The 18,184-nt window shown below is 40.2% G+C and overlaps 1 protein-coding gene and 1 pseudogene across 1 annotated transcript; one reads left to right on the forward strand and one right to left on the reverse strand.

Moving 5' to 3' along the window:
* The first annotated feature begins 4,646 nt into the window (after positions 1-4,646).
* On the forward strand, positions 4,647-8,387 carry LOC121521549 (alpha-1-antitrypsin homolog). The gene is made up of 5 exons (XM_041805630.1): positions 4,647-4,707; positions 5,006-5,618; positions 6,849-7,119; positions 7,369-7,516; positions 7,642-8,387. The coding sequence occupies exons 2-5, from the start codon at positions 5,015-5,017 to the stop codon at positions 7,831-7,833; spliced, it is 1,215 nt and encodes a 404-aa protein (XP_041661564.1). The 5' UTR covers positions 4,647-4,707; positions 5,006-5,014; the 3' UTR covers positions 7,834-8,387.
* Positions 8,388-12,685: 4,298 nt separating this feature from the next.
* On the reverse strand, positions 12,686-15,943 carry LOC121521117 (annotated as a pseudogene).
* Positions 15,944-18,184: the final 2,241 nt, after the last annotated feature.

Consider the following 18,184-nt stretch of genomic DNA (forward strand, 5'->3'; position numbering starts at 1 on the left):
AATCAGAACAATCTACCTGAGAAGTCTGCATTTTCACCTGCTCAGTAACATCAGGCCAAACCCGTTTTCCAGCCAAGTCACTTCCCAAAATGACATGGACACCAGGCATTGGCAAAGATGGACGTACTCCCATGACAACGTCACCTTTCATCAGATCAGAGGTCAAGGTTAGTTTATGCTGTGGAGCAGAGAACACAGTCAAATCCATTCCTCTGACATTCAAACAGGAACCAGGGGCCGTTTCAAAAGAGTAACACCGATTCAACACAACTGAGTCTAAGACTTCTGAATCTCTCAGTATCTTTACCTCTACTTTTTTCTCACTTCCTATGAGTGAAACATATCCCTCAGACAAAAATGCCTCATAACCAGGATCAATCTTTGCTGTGACTGACACTGCATGTGAGGGTTTTGTGTGTGCCTGAACTGCAGCTATAGCACGAGCTTTCTCTTCACTACAAAAAGACACGGCTGCTCCACCTGGCTTTGTTTGTGGCAAAAACCCCACTTTTGACTTTTTCATTAAGACAAGACACTCATTTGTCCTAAACAACAGTTACAGACACGGTTAGAGTCTAACTTTCCCTGTGAGTTGTGATCCATCTTACCTGAAAATTATCTGGCCTTCCTGACCAAAAGTTACTAGAGGACAACCCCACATTTCTCTCTAGGATCTGCATGACTCCCCTGAAACACATTTTTATGAGTCAATGCAAACTCATCTGCTAGCTTAGCTGCTTCTGAAACTTTGCTAACCTTCTGCTCATTTATGTAGGTAGCAATTTGGTCAGGTAAGACATTTTTGAACTGCTCTAACAAAATTAACTCCTGCAGATCCTCCAAGGACTCGACATGAGAAGAACACCATCGAGTGAAATGTGTAACCAAGTCACAAACTCAGTGTAGGACTGTTTGTCTTTTCTAAGAGACCTGAATCTCTGTCGAGATGCTTCTGGGACTAGCTTGTAAGCTCTGAGCACAGCAGCTTTAACTAGCTGAAAGCTAGAAGTATCACTAACACCCAGGGCTGAAAAAAAGCCTCCTGGGCCTTATCAGTAAGCACACATTGAAGTAAAAGGGTCTGTTCAACATCAGACCAACCTCGGGCCTCGGCTAAACGCTCAAATAACACAAAGAAAATGTCGGGATCTTTTTTTTATTAAACCGGGGCACTAATTTCCGACTTAAAGCAACATCAAATGACTTTGTGGGGAGAGCAAATGATGCTGAGTCAGTATTTGGTGTGTCACTCTGTAACTTTCCCTCACTCATAAGGTCCAACTTGTACTTCTCTAACTTGTCTTTAGCCTGCACATGTAGCTTAACTTCACGAAGATGCACTTCTTGTCTTAACTTCTCTAATTCAAGAGCATTTTGGTGTTCCTGCTGCATTTGAAGCAGAAGCATCCGTTTCTGTTGCTCAAATGTCAGACCAGCCCCAAGCCCACTCAGAACAGGAGCTGAAAGTGACACTTTACTTGAAACACCTGCACTAGGAAACATTACATTAGAACCAATACTCACTTCTACAGGTGCACTTGCACTTTGATTTTGGATAGACAAAACTTTTTTCTTCACTAGATGTCCCTTTAATGTTGCAAGCAAGTCATCTTAGTTTAATCTTTTGGAAAGCTCAATGCAATAAAGATCAATTACTCTCAAAAGCCGGTCCTTTTTATAAGAGTCAAGCAACTCTTCACTGGGACACTGAATAAACTCTTCAATTGAAGTCATTTTTCACAACTAAATCACCATGGGCACTATCATCAGCTGTGAGTTTTTATTTACCATTGCATTAAACAGGCCAGAACAGAAAAATTTGTCAAACGTTTCACTTACTTCTACACAAGTGTAAAGACTGCTGTAATTTTTAAAATCTAATCCCACTAGCTGACTGACTGACCAAATCTAGCTGGCTAACTTTCCCTCTCTTCGAGCAGGTGGGCAGCAGGATGAATTAAGCACCGAGCCCATCAACCTGGTTGACCCCCAGCAAGCTGATTATTACCTAGACAATTGTAGAGTGCCCTGAACCACCTCCTGCACAAAAATAAAAAACAGAAAACAATAAGTGGCTTATTCCTACAAGGGATATAAAGCTTTCAAATAACTTAGCAGCTTTAAAGTCTTGTTAGAAGTTCATGAGAACATACTTTAATATTAACATGCCAAATTCAATGCTAAACACACAAGAAAGACAGACTTAAGCAAAAATCCTCTCTCACTAAGCCTGAACATTTCAGAATAATCCATAAACACGTGTGAAACTCTGCCTCAAAATAATGCAACAATTTAAACAATTTTGCATTAACAATTTTGTCCCGAGAATACAATGATGAGCCCCCATTTGTTATGACCTGGCTCAGGGAAGTAACAAAGATTTTTCATCTTTAATCCTCTGAACGCACACACTAGATGACTCAGCCAGATTGTCAGATCACCACACACCTGCCGACCTGCCTACGACCTCGCGTGATCACATGACTTCAGGAAAAAAAAAACACGGATGTCGATACCGTCTTGCTGTCTCTCCACATCAGAGTTTCCTGGCATGTGTTACAGGTGCAGCAACAATCATCAAACAAGGGAAAGACTCAGGACGAAATCCTGGCTGGAATTAAGGTACTGTTGTGTTTATGGCTGTGAGCGGTGAAAGTACGTATAATTCGTCTGGTGATGCTACCTGGTGTGCTCGCTCTTATTGGTTATTGTGGGTACTCCGTCAGCGGCACTATACCTAGAATTGTAAAATATCAAACATGTTTAATACATATACGCCCCCACAAATGTCGGGGAGGCAAATCTTGGCCCAAATCGGGCTTAAAATCCTGTAGTGTGTGGCTGGCTTTACTGAGAATCTGGATCTTGGGGAGTGTTGGACTTATCAACAAGACAATGACCCAAAACGTACTCCCAAAGCGGTAAAGAAATGGTTTCAAGACAATGATGTGAAAGTTTTAGAATGTCCTAGTCAAAGTCCTGATTTCAACCCCACTGAGAACTTTTGGGTGGAACTCAAGAAAAGGGTTTGCGGCAAGGAAACCGCCCCACCTCAAGGATTTTGAAGCTTTTGCCAAGGAGGAGTGGTTGAAACCCCCAAAGGACTTTTGTAATAAACTTATAAGCAATTACAGGAATCTTTGGAGGTTGTTATCACAAATAGAGACTTTGCAATTCCTTACTAAAACAGAGTATGAATAGTTTTGGACACAATGATTTTTTGTTTTTGTGTTGTTAAAAAAGTGTGTGTAAGTTGTAATTCCAAAATAAATTGTGCATGGCTGAATTCTTTCAAACATTTTCTGTCAGTGTTTTTTTTAGGGGGGAAAAGCCACTGTATGAATTAGAAAAATCAAAAACTACAGAAAATTGACAGGAGTATGACTACTTTTGGGCTTAACTGTAAGTAGTCCAGTTAATCTGTTTTAAGTCCCATTTGTGCATACAGTAAAATTTATGTACATGTATTTCCTGTTTAAGAATATTCTTAGAAATGTCTTTTTCAAGTCTACGTTTTGTTTTGTTGTTCAGAAATTTTAAATGAATAAATATATTTTGACATCAATAATAAATATAACTTCCGATTAAAGTCACATTTTAATTCCTCATATCATGTTACACTAATCAACAAGACAAGCGGATCATCTCACCTCTTAAACCTTGTGTTTTAAGGTGCTAGCAGGCTCAGTTTCAAAGCTAGTTTAGTTAATGATCTGAATTAATCTTTAGATCACAATGAATGCTTTGATACTAAACATGCAGCTTTAGCTTATGGGAAGACGTGCAAAATATAAACTTATCTCACTGCGAAGAAATGTTCTTACCAACCCATCAGATGGTATGATGTTAATCATTTAATCATATTTTTATGCAGCACAACTATGTTCCTTTCTAACTGCATGAGTTTGGCTTTCCTCCCTTATATTATTTCTCTCTGCATGCCTCGCTTTTTTCTCGTTCCCTTTATCATGTCTGGATTACTCTCTGAGGGTCAGACACCTGCTCAGGTGATCCTTATTGCAGCGGACAGTCGCGCTTACATGAAAGGCAGCTGGGCTCCATTCATCATAGACAGGCCTAAGGCAGATTAAAATGAGTTACAGGCAACCGTTAAGGAGCCACAGTGCTTTTCTAAGATGAAATACAGTTAGAAATACGTGCTTTCTTACTAAAAGTCCAACAGAGCCCAGTTTTGAATGTGGGGTTAGGCCTGCAGCAGCTCTCCTTAGGCAGCAGCCTACTGGACTGTACCGGCTTACTTTCACCTGCTTGTAATGTCAAAGCTCCACAGAGCATGGACATGACAGCTGAACGATGGTTGTGTGCTTGTAAAATATGCTCCCCCAGCTGTAAACATTTGGTTCCGCCTCCTCAAAAAACAACAGTCCTGTTTTGTCCACTCACCAGTTCCGCTTATGAATAAAGGTTCTTATTGACATTCAAGGCTAGTAAAAAAAAAGCATTTAGGGCTAGACCCCCAGAAGCTCTGGCCTGGCGATGCCCCCATATAACCTTTAGACCAGATCGCAGAAAGTTCAATTAAGGTAACATTAGTCATGATAAGTTCAGGGTACTGTGTTGCAGCATTTCCAGGCACAGGAAAGAGGAGGCTGATCATGTTAATTTTTAACAGATCTGTCCACTGACTCATTTCGATCTAAATATTAGTGAAGTTTCTCTCAGAGTGCACTGCAGAGGACATTAACGGTAAGGACAGACCTCCAACGAATTACTGATTTGACATACCTGTGCCATTCAATTGAGTGTATTTGTTAAAGGAAAGACTGATTGTGTGTTCTGTTTGAAAAATATTGACCCTTAAACTACTGTTGACTATCCTTTCTATCCTCTCTGTTATGTAAAATCTTAAAGGTTGATTGCATTTCATGTTTGTTTTATCAGTTAATTGCTTATTCATAACGCTTCTCAACAGTTTAACTGTGCTGTAAAATTGCATGGAAAACCATCTAAGAAGTTTCTCTATTATTTCCTGTCACATGACCAGGCTGTAAAGATGCGTGGTATCTTCAGTTGTTGCACACTCACAGCACTGCTGCTGTCTGCAGCCTGGGCAGACCCCCACAGCTCTGGACACAGCCATACTGATGATACTAGCTGCCACAGGCTGTCCTCCCCCAATGCTGACTTTGCCTTTGCCCTCTACAAAAGTCTGAAGGCCAACACTGCTGCTGGAAAGAACATCTTCTACTCACCACTGGGAATCTCCAGCATCCTGTCCATGGTGTCTGCAGGAGCTAAAGGTGAAACCCACAGCCAGCTGTTCTCCACCTTGGGCTACAGCGCCTTCAACCAAACCCAGGTCAATGAAGCGTACAAACATCTCTTTGAGGTCCATGGACACAGTCAGGAGAATCTACAGCTGGATGTAGGAAATGCTGCTGCAGTGCGCTCTGGCTTCAATCCTCTGGAGACGTTCCTGAATGATGTCAAGGAGTTTTACTCTGGTGAGATCTTCAACGTCAGCCAGGATCTCTCTGAGGCTGCAGCTGAGATCAACAGATTTATTGCAAATAAAACCCAGGACAAGATCAGAGACATGGTGAAGGACCTGGATCCTGACATGGTCATGGTGCTGATCAACTACGTCTACTTTAAAGGTAATGTGCTGATTTGAATTCAGGTGTCGTACAGGCTGAGATGGAGCTCGACAGAAACCATGTACACAAAGTCATTTTGATGATCGTTACACAAATTGTAAGGGTTAGTTGTAAGACAGTCACTGTCAATTCAAATATTAGACACAGATCACCCCAGCAAACACATAATGCTGTTTTTAATTAGTGATTTCAGGAAAAGGGCAAACAGCTCTGGAGGAATTTTTGCCCGCTCTTATTTGTAGAACTGTTTAAATTCAGCCACACAGGAGGGTTTTCGAGTATGAATGGCCTTAGCCAATCAGATAGTGCTGTGGGTGGGATATAAGTGAGACATACAGCAGAGCCAAAGTACCAGACTTGCTTGTTAATGAATTAAATCAGTGATTGGTAGAAAAAAAGGCCGATACCAATAATCGGCAAAATACCAGTTTTTAGTCAACCTCTACTTTAAATGTTGTTTTAGGTTCTTGTCTGACCTCCTAAATGAGTCATCAGTGTCCTCTCGCAGTATTTTTGGTGGGCCGGCCCCTACTGGAAAGGTTCTCCACTGATCCAAGTTTTCTCCATTTGTGAATAGTGGCTCTCACCATGATTCACTTGAGTCCTAGAGCCTCAGAAATGGCAGTGTAAGCCTTTCCAGACTGATAGATGTCAATGACTTTGTTTCTAATCTGTTGTTGAATTTCTTTGAATCACAGCATGATGTTTTGCTTTTTGAGAACTTTCAGCCTACTTTACTTTGTCAGAATTCATTTAAGGGATTTCTGGATTCAACAGGTTTGCAGTATTTAGGTCTGGGTGTGGCTAGTGAAATAGTGAAACATTAGCCAGTTAACATTTTTATCAGTGGTATAAGGATCACTGTCAGCTGTCAGTCAGTGTTCTGGTGCTGAAATGTTAATAAAAAGAGAGGCGTATTTTCATGAAATTAACATAAAATATGATAATAAGGAGAATTTTGTTCAGTGCTACTGTTTGTTGAAATCTGCAGAAACAGCAGAATGTTTATCCACAATAATCGGCTTTAATCCACTTTAATCCAGTTGACTTTCACTCTTCAAAAATATAGAAAAAACTGTCTAAAACATGTAGGTGGCAAATGAGACCGCTTTCATTTTCTCCTTAGCATGCAGCAATGGAAAGCCTGTCCAGGCCCCTAGGGGGCATCTCCATCAGTATTTGACGTCACATGACAGTTATGAACTAATAAGACATTTGTGTCCTTTGTAGGACTGTGGGAGAACCCGTTCCAAAGTGATATGACACGAAAGGCTGAATTTCATGTGGACAAGACCACCACAGTTCAGGTGGGCATGATGTCAAGGACGGGGCACTACAAGGTCAACTGGGACAGACCAAACCACGCCACTGTCATCAGTCTGCCTTACAAGGGCAACGCCTCCATGATGATCGTCCTGCCTGATGAAGACAAGATGGAGGAGGTGGAGGGCTACATCAACAAGGACCACATCAGACGCTGGAGGGACTCAGCCTCAATGAGGTAGGTTTAATCAATTTGATTTGCAAGTTTTTGAATAAATGTGTCACAAATTAACAGGGCTTCATTATGTCCAATTTAATTAATAATATACTGCTTCATCTGTATGAAAAAAAGCAACTCAAATAAACGGTTAAAAATTAATTTAGTTAAACTAGAGACAACCAGAGAGTTGAACGCAGCAGTTCAGTGACTCAAGTTTTCATTCAACATTTCATGCTGTTTATTCTGGTGCTTTCCTTTGTCTCTCAGATACATACATCTGTTCTTGCCCAAGTTTTCCATCTCTACTGATGCTTCCCTGAAGAGCACTCTGAAAGAAATGGGCATCATAAATGCTTTTGAGAACAACGCCGATTTCTCTGGTATATCTGAAGAGTTACCACTCGAAATCTCAAAGGTAGGGGAGGGTTTCTTCTCAATCTTGAACTCTCATTAACAAAATCAGGAGAACTTACCAGCAATGCCAGCAGTGTTTCCCTTTGGTTAGTTCACAGACCATTAAATACTTCTTTCCTCCTACAGGCATCACACAAGGCTGTGCTCAGTGTCACTGAGATTGGAACAGAGGCAGCAGCTGTCAGCACCATGGAGTTCATATTGTTCATGTTACCTCCCACCATCAGAATCGACAGACCATTCTTGGTTTTCATCATAGAAAGCACCAGCGGGAGCATCCTCTTCATGGGCAAGATCAACAACCCTGCAGCCGTGTGAAGAATCCAAGATAATCAGTCCTATATCTCATCAGTTGAGCGTAGGTTATTGTAAAATCAGGACTCATCTGTAAACACAGGGAGTAGGAGTCATAGCTTACATAAGTTCCAACTGGATAAAATTGGGACAGGAAAGGTTTGGATACTGAAGGGGTTGATTGAATAGGGGTAGGATACATGGGAGAGATTCTGCAATCATTTATACATTATAAAACCCTGCTTGCCTGATGTCTGCTTAAGTGAAGAATACAATACCCCTAAAAAAGTATGTTGTGAACTTTCAGTAATTGTCTGTTTTTAGTCAGATTGACAGAATTTGACAAAAAAGTGAAATAATGTTCCACGTTTTCAAGTCCTAAATTCACTGACACAATGACAGAACTACATCATTGTAATACACTGAAGGTTATAGCTGTCAGACAGAGGACTCATAAACACGTTAGGGTCCTCTATGAACAGGAGAAAGGATGTAAAGGCCACAGTGCCTCATTTCACTGCAGATTCACTCAGCAGAATTTAATTGTTGACACTCAAAATAAATGTAATTCCCTCTGACTGTCTGTGTTCCATGCTCTGTATTCAGCACTCTTTCATCCATAGAAAACACAATAACACAAATGAAAGAATAAACTTTGCACAAAAAGTAAGGGAATTTGTGTTTGATAGATACTGCAGGTCAAAACCTGGTATATGGCTGACCGCAACTATCTGGGATGCCTGTTGAAATGCTAGACTGCATTGTGTGTTCTGGCAGACAGATTAGTTTCTGGGGTATAAGCCTTGTCAGCAGTAAACAGCTAACCTGACACCAGATAGACTTTCATACCTCCACTGTATAAATATATTTCACATTCATCTTTGAAACCTCCCATAACAAGCGTTTGGGAAGGGCAGGATTTTTCAAAAAAATCTCAAAAGATAATTGGACAAATGTTCTGTCTGTCACATTCACAACGGGCCAATCAGAGCATCGAGTCAAAATGACATTATGTGCAGGCGCCACTCTTGAGCTGACAGGCTACCGCTGCTTTAGATTGCTAATAGTGGAGCTTCTTTGTCATAAAATTGATGCCAAGGCTGCTCAGGGGATGTGCAAATACATCTTTTCTGCCATAGCTTTCAATGTGGCTCTATGCTCTTTTGTTTTAAAAATAAAAGTGGTCCAGTTGCGATTAAACTGCCGCTTTCCTACAGCTACATCTGAGCTAACAGCTATATTTTACAGTGTATCCAGTGGCTGCCCCACCCATAATGATCGCAAACCTTTATCAAAGGAATGTTTTTGATTAAAATAGCTTTTGATTTTAGTAAATATGACCTCCTAATGCTGCAAATGCAATGAATGACCATTTTCAGTTCTTTACAACCTATTAAATCTTTTAAAACTGTTTTTCATAATAATGTAAACAGTGCATTTTGAGGTTTTTATAAAAAAAAGAAAAAAAAATGGTTATCATTGGGAAGTTTGTTCAAAAACATTTGAATTACGCTCCAACGGCTGATGACTTGAAAAATATTCTGACTGTCATTTACATTAACATTTAGGGAAATAGGAGAAATATGTCATTTCTAAAATAATGTGAAAAGCGGTGTAGTTTGCCAAACTGCAATGGAGAGATACCTTATCCATTAGATGATCGACAAACATGCCACAATCTATTACACTTCACGAGCAAAACAGGCTACAGTCATAATAACCCCTCATGTTAAAATACTTATGTTTCAGCCCTGCTCATCTGATCTATCCGACTCCACCCCTGACCACACCCCTCTCAGGAAATAGATGTGGCACTCCTGATGTTACTGTAGCTGTTTCTCGAAGCCAAGGAAGGATCCTCACACAGCCGTTTTTGAAGGATACTACGTCATCGACTGCCGTAGAAAAAATAAACAGCGTAATATCAGGAGGAAGCCAGGTCCTAGCGCGCTCAATACACTTTTAAATGTGCTGTGTCACCATTATTTCATATCATCAAAGTAAAGCTTAACCGGTAAAAGTAGTGCCATATAATATGAATATATTATATATTACAGTGTATGATTCTATTTAATAATCAGTATGATTAAACATATTATGAAATATATTATAATTATATGATGATGTGATAGCTTATTACATGGTGCAGGGTAAACGTCTGTTCCAAATGTGTGTTCAAGAGTTGTCAGGGAGGACCCTACAAGGGTCCTGACTCAGAAGGATCCTTCCCACAGAGGAAGGACTTTGAGAAACAGCTGATAACATTTAGCAGACTCTTTTCTCCAAAGTTAAGGACCTTGCCCAAGGGCCCAAAGTGTACATGCTCTAAATGGGTTTTGAACCACCAGTGTCCCACAACAAAGTCAGCAGGGTAAGCCAGTGAGCTATCTGATCAGCAGGTGCAGAACTTTCTTCCAAGCAGGGAGGGCCAACTGAACCTGGGGGTGGTGCTAACTCCCCACATGAGGTCATGAGGAGATAATCTGAGAACAGCTTGTTTCAGCACACATTTCCTGAAAGGTTGAGATCAAGAGAGTGGGAGGGATTGGATTTTTCTGGTACTTGAGGGGATTGTGGACAGGCCAGGGGCACATATTTTGTTAGAACAACCTGAAAAAAAATGATTTTTGCATAATATATCCCCTTAAATAAATGTGGCAAAGAGGGAGACGGCAACTAACTCAGTTTAGCCAGAGCAATATCCACTTAGAGCAATAATCCACCACCATAATAGTCCAAAAAAAATCAACAATGGGCCTGATATTTATTAGTAACTTCATATATTCATAAAGCAGTAAGACACTTCTAATTAGAGGCCTATAAAATACACACTAAACTCAAATACACCTCAGAAACACTAGCCACAGCTTATCATTGTAGCTTAGTTTATTCTTATATCTTACATTTGTCATGGCTGTGTTGAAAAAAATCAAAACGACGGACCCAAATTGCAGATAAAACAAAATACTTTTAATAAACAAAAATCCAAAGGGAAAAACTCAAACTAAATTTACAAAAATAACAAACTAGTTCACAAAAATCCAGACACGAGGGAGACTTCACATGCAGCGGCATACATCAAACAATAGACTGACAAAAGACGGGGAGAAACACAGAACCTAAATACACAGGGAGTGATTAGACAAGGAGAGACTCAGGTGAAACCGAGGAGGGAAACTGAGGCAGGAAACAAAACTGGAATCACACACAAGGGAAGGCAACTACAAAATAAAACAGGAGACAAGGAACACTACACGAGAAGCCCACAGACTCAAAGACAACTAAACAGAACACTAGAAGCTTAAATAAGGAAACACTGAAAACACAGGAGGATACAAAGACAGCTAACTAACACCCAAAGGGAATACAAAGAACACAACACAAGGAGTGAAACTCAGACACGGAGGGAAAAGGATTACAAAACTATACATAGAAACACAAAGGCCACAAAAAACACCTAATAATGAAACAAAATCAGGATCAAGACAGTAAACTCAAATACAGGGAGGCCCAATGATATACAAACACTAGAACAATACAAGAAATGAAGAATCACAAAAGGTAGTCAACTAAACACTAGAACATGATACAACATAAAGCACAAAATACACAGAAACACAAGGGCTACAGAAAAACTCCTAATAAACTGAAAACCTTAATACAAAGTCAAACTAGAAACATTAAAATCACAGAATTAACAAAGGAAAACACTAGAAAAACTAAGGAACATAATAAATCAAAACATGAATCATGACAACATTTATTTTTAAGCACATAAGGGTAAAGGCAGGTAATTTGAATTCTCCTCAGATGAGGCTGAACATTCAGCTTTGGGGCCCCCTAGTGGCTTGTGGGTGCCTTTGCATTTGCATAGTCTGCATATAGTAAGAACTGGCTCTGCTGATAGTAAACCTGAGCTGTTGTTTCCCTGTTTACCCTTGAGCTGGCAATGGAGATGACTTGAAAATTCATCTTTTTTTATCTGTATGTTAGTTGTTAAAACATACATACAGTCAACTAAGACGCTGTGTTTAACACAGGGTAGAATATGACGTCCTGACAGCGATAGTTCAGGGCTTGTAAGAAAATGTAGGTGACTGATTCTGAAGCATTTCCATTTGACATCAAGTCAAAAATATACATTCTGTAAACCAACTCCACACTGCAAAGGTACAGCAACATCACACAGTAACAGGATGTAGCTCACGTTTGCAGTGCTAGCACCGCAGGCCTTCAGTCCTCTTAGCAGGTTAACATCCACAGTCTTGACCTTAAACTCATCCCTCAATGCTTCAGTTATATGTGGCTGTAATCTGACAAAGCCTCTGGACAACCATATCCCAACTTTCTAGAACAAAATGATGCTAAACCACACTGTTCCTTTAAGAGTAGATCGGCGCTGTAGCAGTTAATGTTTCTATGAAGAACAACTGCAGTGTCTGCTGGTGGCAGTTTGAACATCAAATATGTGATCTGTTCATAGAAGTTAATGTGGTTTATATAAATTTACTTTGTGGATAAGGCTAAATACAGGAGAATACAAAAACCCAGAGGATTTTACATTTTATTGTAATGTCTTACCTCAGGTTGCTTTTAACTAAATGTGAACTCAGTCTCACTTTGAGCTGAGTGGGTACTTATTTATGCAGATTTTAACATAATTGTAGAATTCAGGAATGGAAGATTGCTGTTGTGTTTTATTTTGAAAGCAAGAGGGATTTTTACTTTGAATGTATTTGGTGTATTTGTGATATTGCCTGGTCTGTATGGATGAACCAATACTGACTAGAGACCACAAAACACAGTCAGAAAGAATTATATTTATTTTAAATCTCAACATGTAAATTCTGCTGAGTGAATCTGTAGTGAAATGACTCATTGTTGTCGTTCCATCTTTTTATGAGATCTCAATCCAAGGGATGTAATATCTTGTCTAATATGTCCATTGATAGTCTAAAAACTGGAACAATACTAAATCAAAACTGTGAATCTAAACGAATAACACAATGATTTCTGACATTTCAAGCTCTGCTTTTCCAGTAACAGTTTCTATTCGTCCATAACCAGATATTACCATGGGTTTTACAACATCAGTGTCTTGCGATATTCATGATAAACAATTGCAGAATATTTGCATTTTCATATCGTACAGTAGAGTACAGTATCTGCATTTATTCAGGTTGGAAGCTAACAAGTGAGTCCCACCCCTAGTGTTTACAGATGAGTCCTGATTTTACAATAAACTATTCTCCAGTGATGAGATGTAGGACTGATTATCTTGGATTCTTCACTCAGCTGTTGGGTTGTTGATCTTGCCCATGAAGAGGATGCTCCCGCTGGAGTTCTCTATGATGAAAACCAAGAATGGTCTGTTGATTCTGATGGTCGGAGGGAGCATTTCCCATGTCAACTCCATGGTGCTGACAGCTGTTGCTTCTGTTCCAATCTCAGTGACACTGAGCACAGCCTTGTGTGACGCCTGTGTGAAGAAAGAAGTGGTCTTTACAAACTTGAGGAACCATTGCTGACATTGTTGAGTAAGAAATCCCTTTAACATTCAAAAGAATTTGAAATTGGGAAGAAACCCTCCACTACCTTTGAGATTTTGAGTGGTAACTCTTCAGATATACCAGAGAAATCAGCGTTGTCCTCAAAAGCATTTATGATGCCCATTTCTTTCAGAGTGCTCTCCAGGGAAGCATCAGTAGAGAAACTTTGGCAAGAACAGATCTATGTAACTGAGAAACAAAGAACATAATCAGAATTAAATCATGAACAGTTGAACTGAGGCTTTTTTCCATTTAATTGAGTTGCTTTTTTCAAACAGATGAAGCAGTCTATTATTAATTAAATTGGTCATAATGAAGCCCTGTTAATTTGTGACACATTTATTCAAAAACTTGCAAATCAAATTGATTTAAACCTACCTCATTGAGGCTGAGTCTCTCCAGTGTCTGATGTGGTCCTTGTTGATGTAGCCCTCCACCTCCTCCATCTTGTCTTCATCAGGCAGGACGATCATCATGGAGGCGTCGCCCTTGTAAGGCAGACTGATGATGGTAGCATGGTTTGCTCTGTCCCAGTTGACCTTGTAGTGCCTGGTCCTTGTCATCATGTCTACCTGAACTTTGGTGGTCTTGTCCACATGAAATTCAGCCTTTCGTGTCATATCACTTTGGAACGGGTTCTCCCACAGTCCTACAAAGGACACAAACATCTTATGAACTGACAATGGAGGTCTGACCCATAAAACTTTAACTTTAAATTGAGGTAATAATTTTTTTTCAGGGTGCGAATTGTTGAAAAACAGAGAGGGGGCATCTCAAAGAAAAAATAAATGAATGTTGCAACTGGACTTTAATCTTTAGCCAGACATACACTGTGAGCCTTCAAGCCTATTCTCACATGGTTTTTGAGTTTGCAGTGTGTAGTTTGTGAGGACCGGCTGGCCTCTGCCCAAAAATATAACCATATAATAATAATTGGGTTAACCGAATAACATTTTTATAACATCTTGTATACATTTTTTGTATTTGATAGTGTGATATGTCAGCTCCTCCTCCCTGGTGGAAGTGAGAGAGACAAACAGCACTGCGCATGGAAAATGACTGAGAAGTGACAAAATAGAAACAGCTGTCCTAGCAATATTTCTCAGTTATCAGTGAATAGAGCAAACAGAACTGTAGACTTCTGTGTTTTAACGCACCGATGCTGTCTCATATATAGGACTCTAACATGAACTAACTGTGCATGGATCAGCTGGTCAGCTACGTGGATCATCACTGCTCATTTTATTATAAACTCTGAACATATCAGAGCCATGTCTGTTGGAACAATGTCAATAAGTTGTCTGTTGATTATAAGCTTCAAATGATTGTTTTCTCTCCTATCTGTCCTCCTGTTAACTGCATAATGCACGCACGGGCTCACTGTCTCTTGTTGCTTCAGAAATCCTTCCTCTTTTAGCAATGTCCTTTTGTGCTCGCTTGTAGATAATTTTGGTTGTTTGGACATGCTGCTGTTTGAGCTAACTGGGTAAATGAACTACCAGTAAGTTTATGTCAGTGAACTGGGCTGTCATTGGCTCGTGGGAGTTGAGGCGGGAGGATAAAATGGATGAGGTTGTAAATGCCGATTGATTGACATATCTGTCAGCTACTCATTGTGCTTACAAGAGGCAGACTGCACCAAGCGGGCAGAGCTGTAATTGGTTACTATGTATAATTTCACATGCAAATTATAACCATGCCACTGCGCTGCAATGGGCATTGAATTGGAGCAGGGGCAGGGATGAAACATACCCTCCCAGGATGAAAATGTATCATCTTATAATCGGGGGTATCAGAACCCCATCCCCCCTGGCAATTCACACCCTTGGTTTGTTTTAGTGTGTGGATGGTTTATCTCTTGCTCCATAGTTGGCCTGTGAGAAAACCTGAATTCAAATCAGCACATCACCTTTAAAGTAGACGTAGTTGATCAGCACCATGACCATTCTGGGATGCAAGTCCTTCACCATGTCTCTGATCTTGTCCTGGGTTTTATTTGCAATAAATCTGTTGATCTCAGCTGCAGCCTCAGAGAGATCCTGGCTGACCTTGAAGATCTCACCAGAGTAAAACTCCTTGACATCATTCAGGAACATCTCCAGAGGATTGAAGCCAGAGCGCACTGCAGCAGCATTTCCTACATCCAGCTGTAGATTCTCCTGACTGTGTCCATGGACCTCAAAGAGATGTTTGTATGCTTCATTGACCTGGGTTTGGTTGAAGGCGCTGTAGCCCAAGATGGAGAACAGCTGGCTGTGGGTTTCACCTTTAGCTCCTGCAGACACCATGGACAGGATGCTGGAGATTCCCAGTGGTGAGTAGAAGATGTTCTTTCCAGCAGCAGTGTTGGCCTTCAGACTTTTGTAGAAGGCAAAGGCAAAGTCAGCATTGGGGGAGGACAGCCTGTGGCAGCTAGTATCATCAGTATGGCTGTGTTCAGAGCTGTGGGGGTCTTGACAGGCCCCAGACAGCAGCGTTGTACAATTTGAGGTGTCACACATCTTTACAACCTGGTCATGTGACAGGAAATGATAGAGGAACTTCTTAGAAGTTTGTCCATGTGATTTTGAAGTATATTGACTAGTTGACAAACCTCATGAATGAGCATTTAACTAATAAAAAAACAAGAGATTTAGGCCTTCGCCACACGGAGACAAAAACGATATATTGCTGTTTCGTTTTGGAAAAGTTTTCTGTAAGACGGGATCATTTCAGGAAATAGCCATGTAAACACGGAACCACTGAAACGACTGAAAACGCTGTAGTACGTATGCCAAGCCTATACGTGGCGCTGTAACGCTGCCATGGAAATGCACCAAAGTAGAAGAAGAATATCACAGAACACTAAAACAAATTTCCTTTTAGGTACCCTTCTGGTTCTCTGCATTGGATTTAAGAACATATGGTGTATGTGTTTAGCGGTGGTGGCAAAGGAGCATTATATTTTTCTGTAAAAGCCACAACAAGCTCAGTGGACTCCTGCAGCATGAACATAACCGTGTAGTCCGCTATTATTGTTTTGGCCGAACCAGTGCAGGTGCCGTAAGGGAGCTACGTTGTGTGTGACGTAGTCGTTTCAAGAAAGATTTAGATAACAGTCCATACAGAGACAAAACAGTATTCGTTTATGGATTTATGCATTCTGGGACCCGGTTTCAAAAAGTATCGTTTACAGCCACCCGAAACGCTGTTTCCGTGTGGATGAAACCCCGAACAGACAAAAAACTTTTGCGTATATACCGTATTTTCCGGACTATAAGTCGCACTTTTTTCATAGTTTGGCTGGTCCTGCGACTTATAGTCAGGTGCGACTTATATATCAAAAATATATATAATTTATCATGTTTTTAAATGTCAGATCATACTGACTGACATGAACCAAGGAAAAAACATTACCGTCTACAGCCGCGAGGGGGCGCTCTAGGCTTGTGACAACTATATGCTGCCCCTGCGATACCGACGATGAAGAATTCAATGGATTCAGTGATGTGAAATGAGATTGGGTGCTTGGTAAACTTGCTTACCGGAAACTTGCCTGTTGGACTCGCTGGCTTATTATGTTAATTTAGCCTATTCAGCCTCCCAGATGTATTCTTTATGCTGTTGTGTAGCTGAATAACTGTTAATGTGTTACATTAACATACCGGACAGCTATTCAGCCTGTTGTTCTGTGTGCTGTTGCGTGGTTGAATAACTTGCCTTTCCAGATTAAGTGTCTGTTCTTGGTCTGGATTTTGTGAAATAAATTTATAAATAAATGCGACTTATAGTCCACTGCGACTTATGTATGTTTTTTTCCTCTTCATGACACATTTTTTGACTGATGCGACTTATACTCCGGAGCGACTTATAGTCCGGAAAATACGGTACCTGAATTCGTTTCCATGTGGACGTAGCCAAAATCAAACTTTTGGGACACGCCCATACCAGCTCTAACAGCAGCATGCTCTCTGACTACCACTAAATCACTACCATTGTGATTACCAGGAACTATAATGGTTAAGAAAGGTGGTCAACATTTTGTCACAATGTCTATGAATCATGAACTGCTAGAACAGCAAAAACTTTCTACAAGGAATTACTTGAGCAACAAGAAAAGAGCTACAAATCTTGTCTACAGGTTATTGTTGATTCAATATTTGCCCGTGTGGACCATTTTGTTAAAGATGTGCTAAACATGACGAGAGACATTCAAGACTTGAAGGCCAGCCTTCAGTTTTCACAAGCAGACTTGGATGACCTGCAAGCTTTTAAAACATTAATTTCTGAAAAAAATCCAAGTAATTTCTGACAGCCTAGCTGATTATCAGACTTCCATCAACAAAGTGCTAACAAAAACGGATTATCTGAAAATCAGTCAGGAAGAAACAAACTTCTAATAGATGGAGTTCCTGACTCAAAAACTGAAACTTGGAATGAGACTGAGATTAAGGCAAAGAAAATTCTATCTGACCACCTTAAAATAGACTCCAAGCTGATAGAATTTGAAAGATCTCAAAGAACTGGAAAGTATGACCATGCTGGACGCCCCAGATCCACTGTGGTTAAACTGCTTCGGTACAAAGAAAAATAAGAGATCCTGAAAAGAGACAAATGTCTGAAAGGGACCAACATCTTCATCAATGAGGATTTTTCTGACAATATTCTCATGAACCGCAAGGAACTGCTACCTAAACTCAGAGAGGAGAGAAAGAAGGGAAATATTACCTTTTTGAAATATGATCAATTAGTTGTGGACCCCCTCAATCAAGTTAACCTCCTTTAGCTACTTGTTTGTGTAAAGGTGCAAAAGTTTTCTTTCATCTAGTGATCATACTGCTACAGGT

The sequence above is a fragment of the Cheilinus undulatus genome, linkage group 14, assembly GCF_018320785.1.
Source record: "Cheilinus undulatus linkage group 14, ASM1832078v1, whole genome shotgun sequence".
In the NCBI taxonomy this organism is placed as follows: domain Eukaryota; kingdom Metazoa; phylum Chordata; class Actinopteri; order Labriformes; family Labridae; genus Cheilinus; species Cheilinus undulatus.

Bases quoted from the DNA above. Each gene is read 5' to 3' on its own strand.
- LOC121521549 (XM_041805630.1), top strand. From the start codon at position 5,015: ATGCGTGGTATCTTCAGTTGTTGCACACTCACAGCACTGCTGCTGTCT. The intron at 5,619-6,848 runs GTAATGTGCTGA...TGTCCTTTGTAG, and splicing joins CAACTACGTCTACTTTAAAG to GACTGTGGGAGAACCCGTTC. The intron at 7,517-7,641 runs GTAGGGGAGGGT...TTCCTCCTACAG, and splicing joins TACCACTCGAAATCTCAAAG to GCATCACACAAGGCTGTGCT.